The sequence below is a fragment of the Diabrotica virgifera genome, chromosome 1 (assembly GCF_917563875.1).
Source record: "Diabrotica virgifera virgifera chromosome 1, PGI_DIABVI_V3a".
Classification (NCBI taxonomy): Eukaryota; Metazoa; Arthropoda; class Insecta; order Coleoptera; family Chrysomelidae; genus Diabrotica; species Diabrotica virgifera.
Genome location: NC_065443.1, coordinates 50,818,785 through 50,842,708, shown reverse-complemented (window position 1 = coordinate 50,842,708; position 23,924 = coordinate 50,818,785). Strand labels below are relative to the sequence as shown.

The 23,924-nt window shown below is 31.4% G+C and overlaps 1 protein-coding gene across 1 annotated transcript in view; it reads left to right on the top strand.

Moving 5' to 3' along the window:
- Nucleotides 1–23,924, top strand: part of LOC114325547 (conserved oligomeric Golgi complex subunit 7) — a 54,332-nt gene that overhangs the window by 9,904 nt on the left and 20,504 nt on the right. The window contains exons 4-5 of the mRNA XM_028273628.2: nt 1,834–2,034; nt 18,698–19,111. Of these exons, the coding sequence (XP_028129429.2) occupies nt 1,834–2,034; nt 18,698–19,111 (615 nt within the window). The remainder of the gene's footprint in view (nt 1–1,833; nt 2,035–18,697; nt 19,112–23,924) is intronic.

The window sequence follows — 23,924 nt, the reverse complement described above, 5'->3', positions numbered from 1 at the left end:
TGCTCATAAAAAAAGTTATAGCTCTTTGAAGTTACAAAATGAAAATCGATTTTTTTCAATATATCGAAAACTATTAGAGATTTTTTATTGAAAATGGACATGTATCACACTTATTGCAGGAGCATCTTGAAACAAAATTTTAGTGAAATTTGTCCACCTCATAAAAAATTTATGGGGATTTTGTTCCCTTAAACCCCCCCAAACTTTTTTGTACGTTCCAATTAATTCATTATTGTGGTACCATTAGTTAAACACAACGTTTTTAAAAGTTTTTTGCCTCTTAGTATTTTTTCGATAAGTCAGTTTTTATTGAGATGCGGCTTCTTTTTCAATATATTTACGTAAAAATTGTATGGGGGGTTTGTTCCTTTAAACCCCCCAAATGATTGTGTACGTTCCAATTAAAGTATTATTGTGGTACCATTAGTTAAACACAGTATTTTTAAAACTTTTGCCTCTTAGTCTTTTATTCATAAGTCACCTTTTATCGAGATGTAGCTTCTTTTTCAAAATATACCTAAAAATGTAAATTATAAATAAATTTTCAGATTATTAACAGGTCTCTATAATCGTCCTTAACCATATACAAATATGTGGTGGATTCGACAAATATTCAAAATATCTCGATAAACACTGGCTTATCGAAAAAGTACTAAGAGGCAAAAAAGTTTTAAAAATAATGTGTTTAACTAATGGTGCCACAATAATAATTTAATTGGAACGTACAAAAAAGTTTGGGGGGGTTTAAGGGAACAAAACCCCCATAAAATTTTTATGGGGTGCACAAATTTTACCTAAATTTTTTTTTAAGATGTTGCTGCCATATAAATGCCACATGTCCATTTTCAATAAAAAATCTTTGAGAGTTTTCGATATATGAAAAAAAATCGATTTTCATTTTGTAACTTCAAAGGGCTGTAACTTTTTTTGTGTGCAATATTGTATATAGGTAAGTGAGGTTCAATCAACCTATTTTTGGCCCCAGAATCTGTGGTATAATTTATGACCAATCTTTTCGGGACACCCTGTATAATGCAGTTCTTTTAACACTGTCATAGGCTGCTTTGAAGTCGACGAAGATATGGTGTGTATCTATGTATGTTATATTCTAGTGATTTTTCTAGAATCTGCATACGTGCTTGAAGTTGATGTATAGTTGACTTTCCAGCAGTAAATCCGCATTGATATTGGCCAACAATATCCTTTGTAAAGTCTTCCAAACAATACATTGCCGAAGATTTGATACGCAGATGCTAACAAAGTACTGCCTCTATAGTTCTTACAATCCAGTTGATCACCTTTTGTTGTTTGGTATCATTCGATAGATTTTTCAAAAATATTGAATATGTACATGTATTTTTTTCAGTTTTTCGCTCTGATCACTATTCTGCAGAGCAGAAATACTTTTTTGTAAGCTATGGACATTTCTGAATCTGCAGCTAAGAGTAAAGCTTGTAAGTAGATAAATATTATTAAAAACAAGTTACCTGCCATATAAGTGAGCAGAGCTAACGATACCGATGCACTGCAAGCAGGCTTCCCTATTTGGGAGGCGCCAAGATGAGCTTTTTTTTCTGCTGGTCTTATACAAAATACTAATTTGAAGAAATCGAAGGGCATCTATGCTAGTTATGCAGGCAGGCACCTTATACCCTCGCGAAGTGCCTGGATTGTGCGTGAGGACACAAAACATAGTATATCCCACCGTTTATAGAGGGAAGGTGCGGCATCATAACAATCATACTTGTCTTTAAGGTATCTAAACAATTTTCCATTCTTTTTCCAACAAAATCATGTTCATTCCTAAGTTTAATTGTTGAAATTTTGTTTCAGTAAATGATCTAGAAGAAGTTTTTGATTCAAAGAATGTTGAAAATATCTCAAATAAGATTTTGGGGATGCAAAATTCACTGAAACTTCTCGTCAATGTACCTGATTATGAAAATAGGAAACTTCAGTTAGAAGGATTAAAAAATAGACTTGAAGCCATAGCAAGTCCCAGTATAGTACAAGCATTTAATACACATAACACAGGTAAGTTTATTTAAACTTGCATTATATAATTAATGTTTCAATAAGTTTTATAATACAGTACCTACTAGAGCTGTGTCAAACTGTATGTATTCGTTACTGAGTAACGGATACCTTACCAGACTAGAAGTAACGAAATGTTACTTCCGCATTCATCCCTTTAGGTACTCATCTTTCGTACTGATGGTGTCAAATTAATTCCGTATGATCGAATATGAAATATTCATCATCAGCAGAAGCGGTTAGTATACAGTGTGTCCACGGATGGGGTGCCCAAGAGGAAAAACTTTTTTATTTTCAATTCTAGCGAAAAATGTCACTCTTGATAAAAAGTTTTGCTTGTTCTAAAACCTCATAAAACGAAATAAAATTCAAGTTTTTCAAAACCTGCTTAATTTTGTAGCCAATTTTATGCAAATCCCTATACATTTTTGCACTGTAACAATAATCTAGTGTTGTTAAACTACAATGTAGCTTAGTAACTGTCAACTCCGATAAATAATTTGCGAATTGTCATTCGAATTTCAATTCCATAACACTTTACAAGATAAATTCTTTGTAGGATGCTTAACATTTACTTGTCGAAAAAGAATGACAATTCGCAAATTATTTATCGGAGTTGACAGTTACTAAGCTACATTGTAGTTTAACAACACTAGATTATTGTTTTGATTTCGAACTTAGTGCAAAAATGTAGGTAACATACGGATTTACATAAAATTGGCTAAAAAACTAAGCAGGTTTTGAAAAACTTGAATTTTATTTCATTTTATAGGGTTTTAGAACAAGCAAAACTTTTTATCAAGGATGACATTTTTCGCTAAAATTGAAAATAAAAAAGTTTTTCCTCTTGGGCACCCCATCCGTGGACACACTGTATAAAGTATGGTGCAAATGTCTGGAATAAATTCGATATGTCGTAAACCGGCGACTTTAACGAAAAATCCCGAAACAGGAGACTAGGGGTCGTGTGATAGCTCATTTGAAAGGGTATTCAATTCTGTATCCAGTAATATAAATATTAACATAATCGTTTATACACAGTGTCAAAAAAAATTAATTAAATTAATTGACAAAAAAGAAAACTGTATGTACTAATTTATTCAATTTAAAATACATTTTACTGTTGTCAGAAAACAGAAAAAATGTTTATTTGACAAATAAGCATTGCTTTTCGCTTAAATTAAATGTTCAAACTTCCAAGAGGCACGTGGTTTGAACATTGAATTTAAGCGAAACACAATGCTTATTTGTCAAATAAACATTTTTTTCTGTTTTCTGACAATAGTAAAATGTATTTTGAATTAAATAAATTACACACATTCTTCTTTTTTTTTGTAAATTATTTTAATTTAAAAAATTTTTTGGACACTGTGTATAAACAATTATGTTAATATTTATATTACTGAATACAGAATTGAATACCCTTTCAAATAAGCTATCACACGACCCCTAGTCTCATTTAAAAAAAATCATCGATTACGTCATCACGTCCATATGGATGACGTCACTCGTATGAAATATGTGCCAAAATATCGTAATTTAAAAATAAAAATCGACCTGTTTCGAGATTTTTCCTTAAAGTCGCCGGTTTACGAAATATCGAATTTATTCCAGACATTTGCACCATACTGTATGCATGAAATGAATCGGTTTACCCATTGTCCATTGTAAGTTTTGGGTGCATGTTGTTTTCAAACTTGATAGTCACGTTTGCTTACAATTTGAAGTTAGATTTGAAATATTTTATTATACAGTGATGAGCGCGCTAATAACCGGCAGAATAACGCAAAAGATGAAAAACATTGTGAAATAAAAAGAGATAAAATTAACATTACATTACATATTTTCCCATCTTTAGACGCCTGTGACAGGAGTATTTTATAAAATTTTCCTGTCACACTGACAGTTGTCATACTTTTCCGATACGTCTGAAGATGGGAAACTATGTAATGTAATCTTAATCATGCCCCGCTAACTCTAATAAAAAACATGTAATCGTATTTATTTTCCTTCCGTTTAGTCAGAGGCGCTGATGTCGGCATTGTGATTGGTGGAACATGACTTTTGACAAATCTTGGGCTATCTGTGAATCTGTAATCTGTGTTCGTGTTCGTTCGTTCGTTGTCGTTCACTTATTTTATATGGTCGGTGTCGGTTATGTGATGTGTTTGGTGTTTGTGTTTAGTTTGTGTCACCATAAAAAGCTGATATTCAGTCGTGTTTTTTGATATTTTTGTTATTTCATAATCGAGTACCTTTTTAAAGGTAAGTTTTTCTGATTGTAGGTACTGTTTATCCAACAGTTTTAAAATACACATTTTATTTCGCGTTTTGTTGTTGGGTCTAATGGCCGATCAGCTGTTGTGTGCAGCCGATAAATTCAACAAGTAAACATATATTTAATCGAAATTAAATACTCATATTTCTATGTAAAATGTCACATTATTGTATAAATAAATAATTAAGAAACAAAAGTTGTTTGTGTTTTACCTTTATTGTCCACTTGAATAAAATAATATTAAATATTGGAAGTACTGTATGGAGGCTATGGTGTACCTAGCGTGGAGGCTAGATAACGCTACCCTTCCTATCCAATCAACAGCAAGAACGTTTAAAATTTCACACCTATCATGTCGAAGCTACAGACCACTTATGTGGAGGCCAGATTTGTAGTATCCTTCCAATTTTCCAGGTGCTGAAATACGTGACATATTTTTTGAAGGGTAAGATCGCATTCTACCAAATCACACAACACTTTTTTCTATGATCTTAATTTATACATTTATATCGGTAATTTCCACCTCTCTTAGTTTCATCTCTTTTTACTTCATAATGTATTATGTTTTCCATCTTTTGCGTTATTTTGCAGGTTATTAACGCTCTCATCACTGTATTTCTGTCTTTTGCATCATTTTTATGCTGTACGTTGGCTATATCTGCTAAAGACTGTACCAATGTTGATAACGACTCCATATGAAAAAAATTTGACGCGTCGGCAATGTCAAACATTGCCTCTAACTTCAAACTAAGCAGCAGCATATTCATCATTAGGTAATACATAGTAAAATGTATTCTTCCTAGAAATGAGTGTCCTTTGAAATGGTAGCAATCACACGCAATTCTTTATTCTGAACTCTCGAACTTGACTGAAAAATATTTCTCAGCAATGGCTACACTGGTATCATCACCGTAATAATATGGTAATACCTTCGGTTACACGACGTTATCAAAACAATCGGGTTTCAAACGTTTTTTGTACATTTAGGGCCGGTTGTTCGAACGCTAATCAACAATGATCACTATCAAATATTTAATTACTGTCACAACTGTCAATGTCAACTTTGATTTTGTTGCTGAAAACATAATTATTGATTACAATTATGAAAATAGTTAATCAATTATGTTAATAATTGTTGTTAAACGATTAACTAATCTTATAATCATAATCAATTATGTTTTGAGCAACCCAACCAAAGTTGACATTGACAGTTGTGACAGTAATTAAATATTTGATAGTGATCATTGTTGATCCCTTAAGCCGGCCCTTAAGGGCCGGTTGTTCGAACGCTAATCAGCATTGATCAGTCTAGACTTAGGCAAATATGCAAATAAAAAAGTATGAAATATGCGCATAAATATGCAGTATTTTATGCAAAAATATGCAGTATTTTATGCAAAAATATGCAGTATTTTATGCAAAAATATGCAGTATTTTATACAAAATATGCATATTTATCTAGAAAATATGCATGTGATAAAAAATATTTACAATATTTTTTTATTTACAAAAATACTTACAATATTATAAATATTTAACATACAATTATTTTAACATATAAATAATAGTTTGAATTGTTGTAACAATAGATTATTTATCAAATGATGTTCAAAATTTTCTAATAAAAATTTATGGCTTCTATCTCAATACATACAGGGTGAGTTTTTAGTGCGGGATCGGTCGATAATTCCATTACGGTATAGAATATCGAAAAAAGTTATTTAGAAAAAATGTAGTATATGATATTCTCCACGCTTGGAAAATATGTCCATTCCTACAGGGTGATCAATAACAGCGTGGTATATCAAACATATAATTTTTTAAATGGGACACCCTATATATTTTTTCATATTTATATTCTCCTCATAATTCTTGTTCATATAATATAGGGTTTTGCATTACTATACAGAGTATTTAACAAGTTATGACCATTTTTATTTCGAAATCTCTATGAGATTAACACCCTGTATATAAAGAAGTAATTCATAAACAATAATTTGTTTTATGTAGTAAGATAAACAATATACTGTAGTTTTTAAATTAAGTCCAATTGAAATCATTGACGAATGTTTGTATACAGGGTGAACTACAAAAGCAGATTATGATTTTCTCTATTTTTTTTAAAAGGATCACCCTATATTTTATTTTTCAAAAATATTGTATTTATTATACTCTTTCATTTTTATATAGCATTCCCTATATCTAAACTTATTACTTTCGGACATATTTTTAGTTTTCTTCAACTTTCGGGAATACATTCAATTTTTCTGGTAGAAATAAGTTGGTATTGAATGATAATTAAACAAAATTATTTTTATTCAATAAATAACTAACACAAAATATAAACCATAGCAATATGCAATGAATGTATCAATAAATGTGATATTAAGGAATTATCATATTTCCCTAATATACAAGAATCATACAATTCCTACAAAAAAATATAGGTATCTTGTGTATAATAAAATTACAAGATTATTTTTATTTAATAAACAACTCACACAAAACGTAAATCAAAACAATATACAACTAATTAATAGTTTTTAGATTATTATATCAACAGAATTCTAAGCCAAGAAGTTTTTAGTAACACATTCCTAATTGCAGATTGTGACCCGCAGTTATTAATAAAATAATTTTCATATTAAATTTCATTAATATGCATCAAGAAATCCCTACTTTGTTAACAGTCAAACTAGGTGATCTATAAATGTTTAAGGTGATATTGTTAGAGATTATGTGATTGGTCCACATTTTTTGACGGTTGAGGTTTTTATACGACGGTGCTCCAGTTCTTCCAAAATTGATTTTTTTCAAGTGGGGCTATATAAAAAACCTTGTATACCAGAAGCATCCAACAACGCTTGATGATATGAAAAATAGAATAAAAGAAGCTTTTAATAATATTGACTTACAAAAATGTTAGAAATGTGGCTCGGTCATTTGAATATCGGGTACTACAAAATTGCATAGACGTTGAAAGTGGTCATTTTCAACATTTACTTTAGACTTATATCCTTAACATCATATTAATTGGTACATTCATTAAATTTTATTATGGTTTATTATTTTTTTTTGTCAGTTATTTATTGAATGAAAATATTTGTTATATTATTACATAATACTTATTTGTTAAGTTATTTATATTTATAAGAATTTAATGTATTCCCAGCAAATGAAGAAAACTAAAAATATCTCAGAAACTAATAAGTTTAGGTATAGGAGATGCTATATAAAAATGAAAGAGTATCATAAATACAATATTTCAAAAAAAAAATAAAATATAGGGTTATCTATTAAAAAAAATTGAGAAAATCGTAATTTTGTTTTGTAGTTTAAAAGTCCTTATAAAAATGAATGTTCTACTAAAAAATTCTTGGCTTAGAATGCTGTTGATATACCAATCTAAAAACTGTTACATCAGTTGTATATTGTTTTGATTTATGTTTCATGTAAGTTATTTATTGAATAAAAATAATCTTGTTATATTATTATATACAATACAAATTTTTTTTGTAAGAATTTTACGATTCTTGTATATTAGGGAAATATAATAATTTCTTAATATCACATTTATTGGTATATTCACTGCATATTGCTATGGTTTATATTTTGTGTTAGTTTTTTATCTAAAAAAATAATTTTGTTTAATTATCACTGAATACTAACTTATTTCTACTAGAAAAATTGAATGTATTCCCGAAATTTGAAGAAAACTAAAAATATCTCGGAAAGTAATCAGTTTAGATATAGGGAATGCTATATAAAAACGAAAGAGTATATTAAATACAATAATGTTGAAAAATAAAATATAGGGTGATCCATTAAAAAAATAGAGAAAATCGTAATTTGGTTTTGTAGTTCACCCTGTATACAAATATTCGTCAATGATGTGAATTGGAATTAATTTAAAAACTACAGTATATTTTTTATCTTATTACATAAAACAAATTATTGTCTACGAATTACTTCTTTATATACAGGGTGTTAATCTCATAGTGATTTCGAAATAAAAATGGTCATAACTTGTTAAATACTCTGTATAGTAATGCAAAACCATATATTATATGAACAAGAATTATGAGGGGAATATAAATATGAAAAAATATATAGGGTGTCCCATTTAAAAAATTATATGTTTGATATACCACGCAGTTACTGATCACCCTGTAGAAATAGACATATTTTCCAAGCGTGGAGAATATCACTGCCTACATTTTTTTTTAATAACTTTTCTCGATATTTTATACCATAATGGAGTTATCGACCGATCCCACACTAAAAACTCACCCTGTATATTTGTAAATAGAAAAACTTCTTTCGACATAAACTGATGTAACTGGGGCATTTTTAAGATTTACTATAATAGATGATTCTACATTAAGTGGTTCGGAAAATGTCCCAGCTAGTACTTGAACCACTTCAGAAAGAACCTGGTAACCACAACCAATATTTTTTTCCATGGTTACTTTAAATTTTTGAAAAATTTCCTTTCCAATAGTACCTTTAACGTTTTGACACAATGACTCAAATTCTTTTATTAAAACTGTACTCTCTAACAATGATCATTTGGAGGATACTAATTGAGTAATAGTTTTCTGGAAAAAACTATAATTTGATTTTATGAATGACAGTTGCTGTTGGAGGATGTTATTTTGGAAGGCTTGCTTAGCTTCCAATAAAGATTGGCAACTATCAACCGTTAAAAGGTTAATTATTTTTTTTTAATTAACAAAATGATCAGCATAGAAATTAGCTGCTTCCAACCATGTTCCCCAACGTGTTAAAATGGATTGCGGTGGCAGTGGAACAGCAGGAAGCATATCTCTGTAACATTGTATTCTTACAGGTGATTTCAGGAATATCTTTTTGATGCTCGCTATTAAACTGTTAACTAGTGGAAATTTTTTTCTTACTTCCTCCGCAACTCTGTTTATTCCATGCGCTAAACAAGTGACATGTATTAAGTTTGGATAAAATATTGTTAAATTTTATGCTGCTTTCACCATATATGGTGCGGTATCAGATAAAATAAGCAATAGGCAATAGCTCATTAGGCACAGCAACAGGAAGAAAAAAGTTTGCTAATGCTTCTTGTATAAATCATGATATTGTTAGAGCGTTGGCTTTTTCCACTTGCTTACAGGAAATTAAATACGATTTTGGAAAGGTTTCATCGCTAAGTACACCAATCAATGAGTGCACAATGTATTTTCCTGACGAGTCAGTGGTCTCGTCCACACATATGTAAAAAACCTATTTCGGCTTTTATGTTGTGGATAACTGATGACTATAACAAATTGACATTATTTCTCTTTAGAATTCGTTCATTGGTAATGTTTTGTTTGCAATATTTTTTAAAAAAGAACTAAAGTTTTCATTAGATAATTTTGAAAGCGGTATATTAGAAGATACTAATTCACGACATAAGTCTTCGTTAAAAGTTTCTTGTTCGGTTTGTTTTTTGGAACTTGACTGAAAGCACTTTGACACTGAAGGTTGATATTTTTCACCGGATGTGGTTTTTACATTTTTAGCTAAATGTTTCGCGGTTCTGACATGCTGATCTATTTGAAATTTTTTTCAGATGAATTCTAAAAAAGAATGTAAATATTCTATAGTTGTACCCATTTTAAAATTTAAGATTGTAGAAATAAACTAAAAATGAACCGTTTTTGCATAACAATTAAAATATTTAAATTACATCAAATAAAAATCGGTGTAGTAATCTTGAAAATATCAAAAAATGACTGCAAGAAGGAAGAACCCCCAAATGTTTACAAGAGGCTCTTGGTCTTTTCTGTTTACATTTAAAGAAAAAATACTGTGAGCATAAATTAAAAGCACTTAATTAATTAAATCCAGTATATATCTTTTTATTTTTAGCAAAATTAAAACAAACTATGCTATTGTTAGAAAAAAAAAGTTGGCGACCTTTCAGTAGACTATTGAATGATTTGAATTTTAAATAGGTATCCTATCTTTTATAGCAAGGAGTTTAAAAAATGCCTGAAAAAAGAAAAAATACATCGATTTATTGCGAACTAGCCTTGTGTCGGTACTTTTCTTAAACATAATCTCCAATTTTAAAATCTTTGTTTGTACCACCGTGTAAATTTTTAAAATAAAATAAAAAATAATACGTATGTACTTACGGTTTTGCCACAACATGAGCAATAAACATTATCCATATCCATAGATAGCTCTTTGTAAAGTTTTATCCAAGTTGAAACATTGCTTATTTTCGGCATTTTCAAAGCACAATAATTATTCACATTTAGAAATACACGTTGTTTACGCCTCCAATTTTACAACAAAAGTGACACCAAGTGAAACTGTGAAACTGACTTTCAAAATAAAAATTTTTACCTAGAGACATAAACTGGCAAACACAAATTCATAAAAATTTTTACATACCAAGAATTTGAATACCAAGTGATTATAAAACAGAATTAAATATTTACATTTTCATGCTATCTGTAAGTTTGAATATAAAAATATATAGTTAACACCAAATTTTCAAATTATATGTAGTTTATGCTCACTTTTATAAAAATATGCAAAATTTGACCTTTTTGCATTTTTTATGCATTATATGCAAAATATGCAATTTGCATATTTGCCTAAGTCTAAATTGATCACTATCAAATACTTAATTACTGTCACAACTGTCAATGTCAACTTTGGTTGGGTTGCCGAAAACATAATTATTGATGACAATTATGAAATTAGTTAATCAATTATGTTAATAATTGTTATGTTAATTGACTAACTAATCTCATAATTATAATTAACTACGTTTTCAGCAACCCAACCAAAGTTGACATTGACAGTTGTGACAGTAATTAAATATTTGATAGTGATCAATGTTGATTAGCGTTCGAACAACCGGCCCTTAATGAAATATATAACAGACATACCAAATGTAAGGAGAATATGTAATATAACATAAAAAGTGAAAAAAAGTGAAAATAATGTAAATTTAAAGAGTATATTATACAGGGTGTTTCATTAACAATTGTCCATATCGTAACTGGAGAAACCTTAGCAGAACATACGAAAATTTAATCCAAAACACTTAAATAAAAATAAAATATTCTTCCTTACCGAGATATAGAGTGTTTTATTACGAATGTTCTAAAATGATTTTAGCCCATGGTTAAAGCACCTTTTAATATTTTTTGTTCAAACTTGACACACAGTTTACACATGCTAGGGTACTTTAACTAGTCTTAAAATATAGTTTTTCGCTGTTACCAGAGGCGTGCAGTAGGCTGTAGGAATATATACTTCCTTTTCGCCCTTTTCCCCCTTACAATCTAGGCCACTGTCGTAATAATCATTTCAGCATGTTTTTTTGATTCTTCGTTACTTTTTACGTAAATATCATCCGTTGTCTCAATGCGATAGAGTAAGTAGTTTTCAAGTTATTTGCGTTTTAATGTAAGTAATGGATTATGTATTTTAAACACATAATCTTATTAGATGTATGTAGTTTAAAGTACACACAACCAAACTTATATGGAATCATCTGATATTTTTTATTATTTCGTGAAACTAGTTGTTTTAGAAGTCAATAGCATATAAAATTTCAATGTAAAACCACGTAAAACGAATAATGTTTAAATTGTTTTTATTTATTTTTTTGTTTTTTTTGTAGTCACTGTTATCACCTCTACTCTTTATGCAAGCTTCAGTTTGCGTGGGCACGCTCCTAATCAAATTATCAACATTTTGTTGTGGTAGGTTGCTCCATTCTTCAAGAGCAGCTTGTACTAGCCGTGCAGTATTTTGTGGATTTTCTCGACGAGCTCTAATTTTTCTTTTAAGCATATTGCACAAATAGTCTAAGAGCTAGTGAACCCTCCGACTAACGGTCGTCCTGTAAGGCTAGAAATTTTTCTAGTGATAATTCATAGCACACCAAGGCTAAAAACCATGACCTGGCAGGCCTCAGTGGTGCACGTGTATCTAGCAGGTGAATCGAAAAGTGCAAATTTAGGGGGTAAAATAAACTTTCTCCTGTAAGGTTTAAATTTAAGTATGTCTTTGAGTAAGTCATTTAAAAGAAATGTGTACAATGACAGGCGATTCTGAAGAGCATAAGACCTTGCCAGGCGAGGGGAAAGATTAAGGGTTTTTCCTAAAATTATTCTTTTTGCATCGAACAAATTTTTTTAGGTTTTTTTGAATCATTCCAAACAGAAAACGTCTTTAGTGATTTTTCTCTTAAGTTAATAGTTTTTGTTATATAAGCGATTGAAAATTTTGAAAATTGCGAAATCGGCCATTTTTAACCCTAAATCGGACATTTATCTAAAAATTTCAATGTTGCCAAGATACGTAGATATTCTTTAAACATTGGTTGATGAAATCCCGAAGAGTTTTTTGCAATAAAATATCGAAAACCCCTTTGTTTTTTTAATTGCTAATCAAACGGGTGCGAAACAGCAGTATAAGTGAGGACGTTTGAGTTTGCATAAATTCATTATCTCGAGAATGGACCAATTTCAAGAGAAATCCTCAGACAGGTCGATTTTTATTTTTAAATTAGGACTTTTTGGCTTATATATAATACTAGTGACGTCATACATCTGAGCGTGATGACGTAATCGATGATTTTTTTAAATGAGAGTAGGGGTTGTGTGATAGCTCATTTGAAAGGTTATTGAATTTTCTATTCACTAATATAAACATTAACATAATTATTTATACAGTGGTGCACCACTGAGGCCTGCCAGGTCATGGTTTTTAGCCTTGGTGTGCTATGAATTATCACTAGAAAAATTTCTAGCCTTACAGGACGACCGTTAGTCGGAGGGTTCACTAGCTCTTAGACTAAAATATGTACTCTATAGCAGGGGTCACCAATTAGCGGACCGCGGTCCGCATCCGGACCGTGAGGTAGTTTTGTGCGGACCGTCAATAAATTCAGAATATACCTAGTGTTTGGCAATTTTGAAAATGTTTGGCTCAACTTATGTGTGCGAAGCCACTTTATCAAGAATGAACTTTATTAAAAATCGGTAGAGATCTCACTTAACAGATGAATATCTCAACTAGCTAATGAGACTCAGTTGCACTAAACTCACTCCAATCTTCAGACAGATTGTACATAAAAAATGTCATTTTTCTCTCTGATAATTTAATTTTGTAAAGAGTTTTCCCCCTTATTGTTATACTTACTAATCATTAATTTTGAAATTAAGTAAGCTGTAATATAAAAATGTCATGTGCATTTTTTTATATTCATTTCCTCTCTACTATATGTTAAGTAGGAGTACTTTTCAGATGTGCATTTAATTAAAATAATTTTCAGATTTAATAAGTTTGCAACAAACACCTTACATTGAAACTAATATAGAAAAGATAACATATTAATTAGCATTTTGTACTATGATTATTTATTTTAAATTGCTCAGTTTCCTCTCTCTAAAATTGAAGATGTCTAAAAACTTCATTAGCATTCAAAATATAAATTCCTAATTTTTAAAATATTCTCAGTAACAATTTACAATACTGCTGTTTTCAAAATATACTGATATAGACGAAGCAACGAAGCATTAAACCTAGGAATTTTGTGCAGTAAGATGAATCGTCATGCAACTTTTTGCATTCGATTAGAGAGAGTGTCAGGCAACTTTGTGAACTAAATTCATCTAGGGCAAAAATTTTTGTGCATAAGAAAATGCATTTTAAAAGTGCATCTTGAAGAGCTGAAAAGGAAAAATTTAGAACTCGGGAAATATTGATGGAAATGAGTTGAATTTTTATAATCAGGGGTTTTGGGGATCGCTGAGTACGAATTTCATATCGGCGATAGTCTCCAAGGTACCTGATGCCCACGGTGGAACTCGTCACCTAGAGTTTTACGTTATAATCATTAAAAATCAGTCAATATCCATTACTCAGGAGTTTTTGGGGTCGTCGGCCACGAATTTAGTGTTGGCGATGGTCTCCAAGATACCTGGTGCCCAGGGTGGAACTCGTCGCCTGGAGTTTTATATTATAATCATTCAAAATCAGTCAATAACCATTACTCTGAGGGTTTTGGGGGTCGCTGAACAAGAGTTTCATGTGGTCGATGGTCTCCAAGATACCTGGTGCCCAGGGTGGAGCTCGTCGTCTGGAGTATTATGTTATAATTATTCCAAATCATTTAAAACCATTACGCGGGGGGTTTTGGGGGTCGCTGAGCACGAATTTCATGACGGCGATGGTCTCCTGTGTACCTGGTGCCCAGGGAGGAACTCGTCGCCTGGAGTTTCATGTTATAATCATTCAAAATCAGTCAATAACCATTACTCTGAGGATTTTGGGGGTCGCTGAACAATAATTTTATGTGTTCGATGGTCTCCAAGATACCTGGTGCCCAAAGTGGAACTCGTCGTCTAGAGTTTTATGTTATAATTATTACAAATCATTTAAAACCATTACTCGGGGAGTTTTGGGGGTCGCTGAACATGAATTTCATGACGGTGATGGTCTCCAAAGTACCTGGTGCCCAGAGTGGAACTCGTCGCCTGGAGTTTTATGGTATAATCATACAAACTCAGTCAATAACCATTACTATGAAGGTTTTAGGGGTCGTTGGGCATCAATTTCATGTTGGCGATGGTCTTCAAGGTAGGTATACAATAATCTAAAAAATACGTGTTAAATTAAATGCTAGTGCACTTATTCATAATCAATTTATTTGTATAAAATGTAAAATAAAATAAAAAAATATATTTACTTACTTGAAGTTACACAAATTTCTCTCTTCCGCAATTTCGAAAAACAAAATTATAAAAGAGCTCAGCTATAGACTGTAGATAATGAAAATTCCTTTAATACCAATCTTAAACAGCTTGATATTATAATATTATTATTTATTCTATAATTAACAAAACTAATAAGTATAAAATATATGACTTTTTCAAAACACCAACATTAAAAACTTACTCTGCTTTAAACACGGTATCACTTTTTAGATGTTTTTTTATAATTAATTAAAAATTTTTAAAAGAACAAATCTACATAAAAGTGTTGCTTGGAGGTATTCACATATATACTATGCTTTGTTTTTAAACCAGGAGCAGTAAAATAAAAAGACAGATTCACACCCAAGAAAGTCAATAGAAAAATCACCATATACATCTTCTTTTTTGGTTAATCATATCGGCCTTCGACGGTAATCCATCAACATTATATTATACTAATACGTCGCTAAAGAGTTCTAAAAACCACTGTTTTTTTATATAAAAGCAGACTAGAAATCTAAAAATTAAAATAATACCGCAGAAAACACAAAAACTCGCTGATATAACTTAATTACCCTTGAAATGCCAAATATTTCCAAATTTCATAAATGTCATTAGTGTCAAAATTTAACGACAACTGCTTTAAAAGCGACAAAATTTTAAAATAATTTTTAAATAGGTAATTTTTTAGGATATAATATAAAAGTGTTTTAAGAAAAATTATTAATGAAAAATATATTTAGCGACCCCCAAAACACCGAAGTAATGGATATTGACTGATTTTGAATGAATATAAGGCACCAGGTACTTTGGAGACCATCGCCGACATGAAATTCGTACTCAGAGACCCCAAAAACCCCACGAGTAATGGTTATTGACTGATTTTGAATGGTTACAACATAAAACGCTAGGCAACGAGTTCCAACCCTTGGCATCAGGTACCTTGGGCACCATCGCCGACATGAAATTCGTACTCAGGAACCCTCAAAACCGCTAGGGTAATAGTTTTTGACTAATTTTGAATAATTATAACTAAAAACTCCTGACGACGAGTTCCACTTTAGGCATCAGGTATCTTGGAGACCACCGCCGACATTAAATTCGTGGTCAGCGACCCCAAAAACCGCCGTGTAATGGATATTGACTTATTTTTAATTATTATTACATAAATCTCCAGGCGACGAGTTCCACACTGGGCACCAGGTACCTTGGAGACCATCGCCGACATGAAATTCGTACTCAGCGACCCCCAAAACCCCCGATTATAAAAATTCAACTCATTTCCGTCAATATTTCCCAAGTTCTAAATTTTTCATTTTCACCTCTTCGAGATGCACTTTTAAAATGCATTTTCTTATGCACAAAAATTTTTGCCCTAGATGAATTTAGTTCACAAAGTTGCCTGACACTCTCTCTAATCGAATGCAAAAAGTTCCATGACGATTCATCTTACTGCACAAAATTCCTAGATTTTGGGCTTTTTAGTGCTTCGTTGCTTCGTCTAATAATAACATCAAAACAATACACAATGAATTTATATTTTATTTATTGTACCAGGAAAACTTACAGAAAAGTAACAGTAAGTTTACATATTAGTCCATGTATGAGGCCACTTTCGTATGAAAAATGTTTCTGACTCGATTTCTTTGCGGATTCTTGTTCAAAAATGTCCCCTTTAAACAAATCAGAAGGGTGCCAGGTGAAACAATTTTTTAAGCAAATTCAAAATTACTTTTTTGCCTCGAAAAATGTATTTTTAGGTTTCTTAGGTAATTATAAACAATAAAAGTCTCTTGTCATATTTCTGAAAAGTTGATAGTTTTCGAGTTATAAGCGATTTAAAATCGAAAATATGCATTTGCGATGCTTGAATACTCTTAAGTTTTAATAAAACGACAGATCTTTTTTATTTAAGATGACCCAAAAATGCTAAAAACATATTTTCTTGGGCAAAAAAGGTGATGTTTTGAATTTGTTAAAAGAAATATTAAACAATTTCTGCCCAAAAATTTCGCCCTACACCCTTCTGATTTGTTTTTAGGGGATATTTTTTAACAAGAATCCACAAAGAAACCGAATCAGAACAGTCAGACACAGGCAGCATAAATCCGGACCCCGGAAGTGTCAAAGGATTTCGAAACGGACCCTCAGGGAAACTAATTGGTGACCCCTGCTCTATAGGGTTAAGCTCGGGTGAGCAAGCAGGCCACTCCAAACAAGGGATACCTTTCGCTTCAATGATGTCTCTAATCACTCTAATGGTATATGGAGGTCCATTATCATGCATGAAAATTAAATTTTCTCCTGTTGCACCTCTCCAGAGCCTAACTACAGGTTATCAATATACCTGTGAGCAGTTAAAGTTGATTGGATGAAAATTAAAGGAGTTTGGTTACGGATCACAATTCCTCTCCAGAACATTACACTTCGCCTTTAATATTTGTGAACAGATCTGACACTACACTTCCCCTTTAATATTTGTGAACAGATCTGACAGTTTTCGTACTTTATCGCAATGAGACAAAAGGATGATATTTATGTAAAAAGTAACAAGGAATAAAAAAACATGCTGAATGATTATTTCGACAGTTGCGTAGATTGTGAGGGGGAAAAGGGACGAAAATGAAGTATATATCCCTACAGCACGCCTCTGGTAACAGCGGAAAACTATCTTTTAAGAAATTCACAAGGAAAAAGTTTTCCTGTGGTTGGCTGTATACCACGTAATACAAAAAAACAGTAAAATCCTGTATAAAAGGTATATTTAAAAACCCTCAAAAGGGCCACATCAAAATCACATAACTAGTTTTCGACTGGTTTACCAGTCATCATCAGTGCTTACCTAAAATGAATATAACCTGATAGAATAATACAAAGATATTGAAATTTTGACTAGGGTTAAAAAATTATCAGTTATACTCACGTGCAATGTACATGCTAACCACCAAGATAGTATTTAACAAAAATATTAGGGTCAAAGCCCAGTAAAAGAGGTTCGTCAAGGAAACATTGGTGTAAAAAGCTACATAAAGTATGGATGTTTAAAATATTCAGCTAATCTGCCCCAGGTAACATCTTAAATGTGGATTTGACTTGTTTACATGTTGAATGTATGACGGCAAGTGACAATGAGATGGATAGGACCTCTGAACGATGACAAGACAGAAATGACAGTTCCACAGGAAGTTAAAAATTAACCTGTCATATTTAAGACTAAGGTGTACAGCATGTTAAAATTAGAAATGATGTAACAACACACTCCATTGTGAAAATTATCATTTAGAATTCATTAAGCTAGTTGTTATAATTAAAAATGTATTCACGTATACTGTAAGTGCAGTTAGGCAAACCACATTACACAAAAGTTTCGTGTTCAATAACTAAATTCAGTAGTTTTTTTTTTGTTTTTCAAGTTTGAACAAAAAATATTTAAAGGTGCTTGAACAATGGGCTAAAATCATTTTAGAATATTTGTAATAAAACACTCTGTATCTCGGCAAGGAGGAATATTCTATTTAAGTGTTTTATGTTAAATCTTCGTATTTTGTGCTAAGGTTTCTCCAGTTACGATATGGACAACTGTTAATGAAACACCCTGTATATAAGTAATGAAAAATGTTAAATAACGATTAATTATTTCTAGAACAATCCCAGATGTACGTTCAAATATTTGTCTCAATGGATCGACTTCCTCAACTGTTAAAATACTATCAAAAATGCCAAAAAGATGTACTTCTAAAAAAATGGCGCAACCAATTAGAAATCGAGCAAGACGAGTCCACAATACAGTGGATTCACAACTTTTATAATGATTTACTGTCCAATTGGCACACTCAGTATAGATGGTTTAACCAAGTTTTCACTGGTGTTTCTGCGTTACAAAATTTAATAGACATTTATACCGATGTATTGACTTCCTTGGATCCCAGCTTGAACGAGTGTATAGATGCAACTCTAAAACAAGTACCAGACAAGTTAAACTTTATAGGGGAAATTAAGCAGACCACCACTCAGTTCAGGGATAGTTTGATGAGTATAGTGGATCAAACAGTTCAAGGTAAGTTAATTATCCAACATATTTTTGTTTGCTAATTAATAGTTCGTATTTTTTTTAATATTCATCTTCATTCCTCAACATCTTGCATCCACTGTTGGATATAGGTATCTTCCATATTCTTCCACTGTTCTCTATCTTCTGCCTTCTGTATATAATTCCCCACTGCTTTTCTCAAGTCATCCATCCATACTTTTGGTGATCTACCTCGGTGTCTTTTATCTTCTCTAGGTCTCCATTCTAGGAGTCTTTTGGTCCACCTATTATATTATCATTTATATGTGCTACATGTCCATCTGTCACTTTAGTCCTCTCTCTCATCATCCTATTTGATACCATATCTCTTCTTGTAATTCCCAACATTGCTCTTTCCATTTTTTGGGTTATTCTCAAATTATTTGCAGAATGTTCAGTCAAATTTATGGTTCCAGAACCATATTATTTATTACCGGTAGTATGCATTGGTTGTCAACATTTTGCTTCAAGCAAATCGGTAGCGTTCCTTTTAGAATATGTCTCATCTTGCCAAATGCTGCCCATCCTAAGCCTATAAGACGCTGGATCTCACAAGTTTGATTGTCTTTTCCTATTCTAATTTCATGCCCTAAATAGATACAGGGTGACTGATTAGTGGGGTAAAGCTCGATAGATCCGCTATAGTAATAGATAGCAATAAAAGTTAATAACAAAAATTTTAGCCACCTTTGAGCTTCACATTACAAAATTAGTTAGAATGTTACATGGTGTTCGATAACACAGTGGCAGACCAAACTTATGTTTTTTTTTTAATGGAACACCCTATATTTTATTTTTAATTCGAAATCCTGTTAACTTCTCCATCACAAAAATATAAAGGTTTGTTATGATACACAGGGTATTTACAAATTTATAACCAATTTTATATGAAAATCGTAACAAGTTCAACTCCCTGTATAAATAAAAATAAGCACAACAGAAATGGTTTATTAATGCCATATTTTTTTACGTATTGTCAAAATTTTCAAGAATGATTGATATTGCTAATTTTCTTTATATCAAATACAGGGTGAGTCAAAACGCAAGTACATTATTTTCTCAGTAATTTTAAATGGAACACCCTATATTTTATATCACTATTGTAAAGTACCATTACCGTACTTTAATTTTTAGATAACATTCCCTATGTCTAAATTTATTAGTTTTCGAGATATTTTCATTTTTCAATTGACCAGTAGCGTGGCCACCCAAATCACCAGAATTGAATAAACTGGACTGATTTTTTTGGGGTTACGTTAATAATGAAGTTTATAAAATACCTCCAACAACAAGGGATGAGATGAAAAATAAAATACAAAGTGTATTTCGATGTGTTAATTTACAAATGCTTCGTAGAGTAAGTAGCTCATTCAATGATCGTTTTTAGGCGTGCATAAATGTGTTAGGAGGTATGGTATGTTTAACAGTAAATGGTTGAGTTCAATTAGTTACCACTATAAAATCCTGGATTAACCGATAATAGTATAAAAGGCCCGGTTTCAGGTAAAATTTATTTCAGGTTTTATTATGGGAGTACCGTCTCGTCAGTGTTAATTGCAAAAGACCAACTCTGTCTATCTCGGTGGCTTATCGCTCCGGGTGGGTCTTAACAATGGGCCAGGTCAGATAAATTTAATAATATTTACGACCGCACTAATTGAACTCAACCATTTACTGTTGAACAAACCATAATTTTGAACACCTTATGTAATTAAATATTAAAAATGTATTACTGATAAATTATTTCCGTTCTTTATTTGTTACATTGTTACATTTACATACAAAAGTAGTGTTTAATTGTCTTCACAAAATGGTGTATGTTGTTTGTGTGTTTTTTTTGTAAAATTTATTACTAATTTTCTTTCTTTATTTGTTACATTTAGAGCCGGCTGTTCGAACGCTGATCAACAATGATCACTATCAAATATTTAATTACTATCACCAACTGTCAATGTCAACTTGGTTGGGTTGCTAAAAACATAATTGATTATAATTATGAGATTAGTTAATCAATTAACGTAACAATTATTAACATAATTGATTAATTAATTTCATAATTGCAATCAATAATTATGTTTTCAGCAACCCAATCAAAGTTGACATTGACAGTTGTGACAGTAATTAAATATTTGATAATGATCATTTTTGATTAGCGTTCAAACAACCGGCCCTTACATAAAAATGTAGTTTTTAACTGTTTCAAAAATGTTGCATGTTGTGGTTGTGTTTTTTTTTTGTAAAATGTGTTACTAATAAATTATTTTTAATTCTTTATTTGCTACATTGTTCCATTGACTACCGAATTGATAATCAGTAATCGTCAATTGTCAATTCAGTCATGGCTTACTTAAAATTTAGATACATTTAGACACCTAAAATAATTTGCTCTGAAAAATGAAAATATCTCGAAAACTAATAAATTTGGGCATAGGGAATGTTATATAAAAATTAAAGTACGATAATGTTACTTTTCAATAATGATATAAAATACAGGGTGTTCCATTTAACATTACTGAGAAAATAATACACTTGCGTTTTGACTAAACGTGTATTAATAAACCATTGCTGTTGTGCTTATTTTTATTTATACAGGGAGTTGAACTTGTTACGATTTTCATACAAAATTGGATATAACTTTGTAAATGCCCTGTATAGCATAACAAACCTTTATATTTTTGTGATGGAGAAGTTAACAGGATTTCGAATTTAAAATAAAATATAGGTTGTTCCATTTAAAATAACATAAGTTTGGTCTGCCACTGTGTTATCGAACACCCTGTAACATTCTAACTAATTTTGTAATGTGAAGCTCAAACGTGGCTAAAATTTTTGTTATTAACTTTTATTGCTATCTATTACTATAGCAGATCTATTGAGCTTTACCCTACTAATCAATCACCCTGTATAGCTAAAACCCTGATGTACTTCGTGCCCACCTACTCTCATAACATCGCTTGGAACTAAATTGGTCATGTATTTTGTTTTTTGAAAGTTTATGTTCAGGCCTACTTCTACTTGTTCTATTGCCTATTTTAGTTCTTCCATCATTTTGTGAGCTTCTTTTAAACTCGGCTATAATGACAATGTCATCTGCAAATATTTACTCAGATATTTACCATCAATATTTATTCTCCTTTTAGCCCAATCCAGTTTTTAAATGCATACTCCAGAGCTGCAATAAATAGTTATGTAGGGAGAGACGGTGTCGCCCTGTCTAATTCTTCGCTCAGTTCTATATTTATCGGTAAAGTTATGGAATTTAGTAGATGCTGTTGCTTTATTGTACATATGTTTTATCAAACTTGTATCTTTGGCTTTGTTCCAATGCTCTTAATACCACCCGTAATTCCACGATATCTAAAGCTTTTTGAAATCGATGAAAATCAACGTGAGTGGTTTATTTTTTTTTAAATATTATTGAACGGGAAATCCAATTCTTCTTCTTTCAGTACCCTGTCCGATTATCGAATGTTGGCGATCATATTGGCAATAATAGCTTTGTTTATGACAGCTCTAAGCAGATTAGTGATGATCCCTTGATACCACTCTCCGGAGCCAGGATGTTCTTTTTTGGCCTGGGCCTCTCCTTCCGGCGTTCCTGCTCTGTATTATGAGATGTAGAAGGTTGTACCTCTCTGGATGTCTCATTACATGACCAAAATGTTATAACTTTTGAATTTTTATCGTTTTTGTTATTTCTGTGCTCTTATTTATTGGATGTAAAACTATTTCATTTCTTATTCGATCAACCCAACTTATTTGCAATACTTGTCGATAGGTCAACATATCAAAGGCCTCTAATTTATTCATTAGTGTCTCTGTAAGGTAGTATTAAGAGTACGAAATTGGAACACCAAGGCGATGGATACTAAGGAATGTAAGTTGATTCTGGAACAGGCGAAGACCCACCATTGATTTTAGAGCCAATGATGATGATGTCTCTGTAAGGGTCCAGCTCTCGTCGCATTTTAAGGTTGAACGTAATATCTCTATTAATTAAAATTTTCTTTTATTTATAGAAGGCGGCTCTGGGCCTGGATTCCGTGCACTGTAGATATCTACAGTCGCCTTCTATCGATGTCACGTGTCATGAAAATATTTGAATTTTTAGCTTTAATTGAATTATTTTCTAGTTTTGCTAGGTTATACTCTAATTGATGCTGAAGTGACACTTAGTAAAACAAGAAAATATTTGAATTAAAACTAAAAATTCAAATATTTTCATGACAATTGCCATCGACAGAAAGCGACTGTAGATATCTACAGTGCACGGAATCTAGGCCCTGGCTTCTTCAATGCTATTCTTATTTCTTTATTTATATTCTAGTTATCGTTAACGTTGGCGCCAAAATAGGTAATATTGTGGACTCTTTCTAACTTTATTCCATACGCTCTGATGTTCATTGGTTGAAACTCCATGGTTGTTATTTCAACAGCATTCAAACTCACACAGGCTCACAACAAATATACAATATCATTATAGATTTCTTGTCAGATACACGCACGGTCCTAAAAGATTTGTACGCGGGCATGAAATTTTTTATGATTTAAGTTCAGATTTGCATCCTTTTTTATCATAAATGTTATATCACTTTATCAGAGATTCATCATTGTTTTTGTTGTATTATTATTCTATTGTATTATTTATTGTATTACTATATTGTTTCTGTTTAATTTTGTATTAGGGATAGGATTGTATATTCTTTATTACAACTGGCTGAATGACTAATGTCTATGCCATTAAATAAATAAAAAAACTCCGTTTTGCCTTAAAAGTTAATTCTTTGATAATAATAAAATT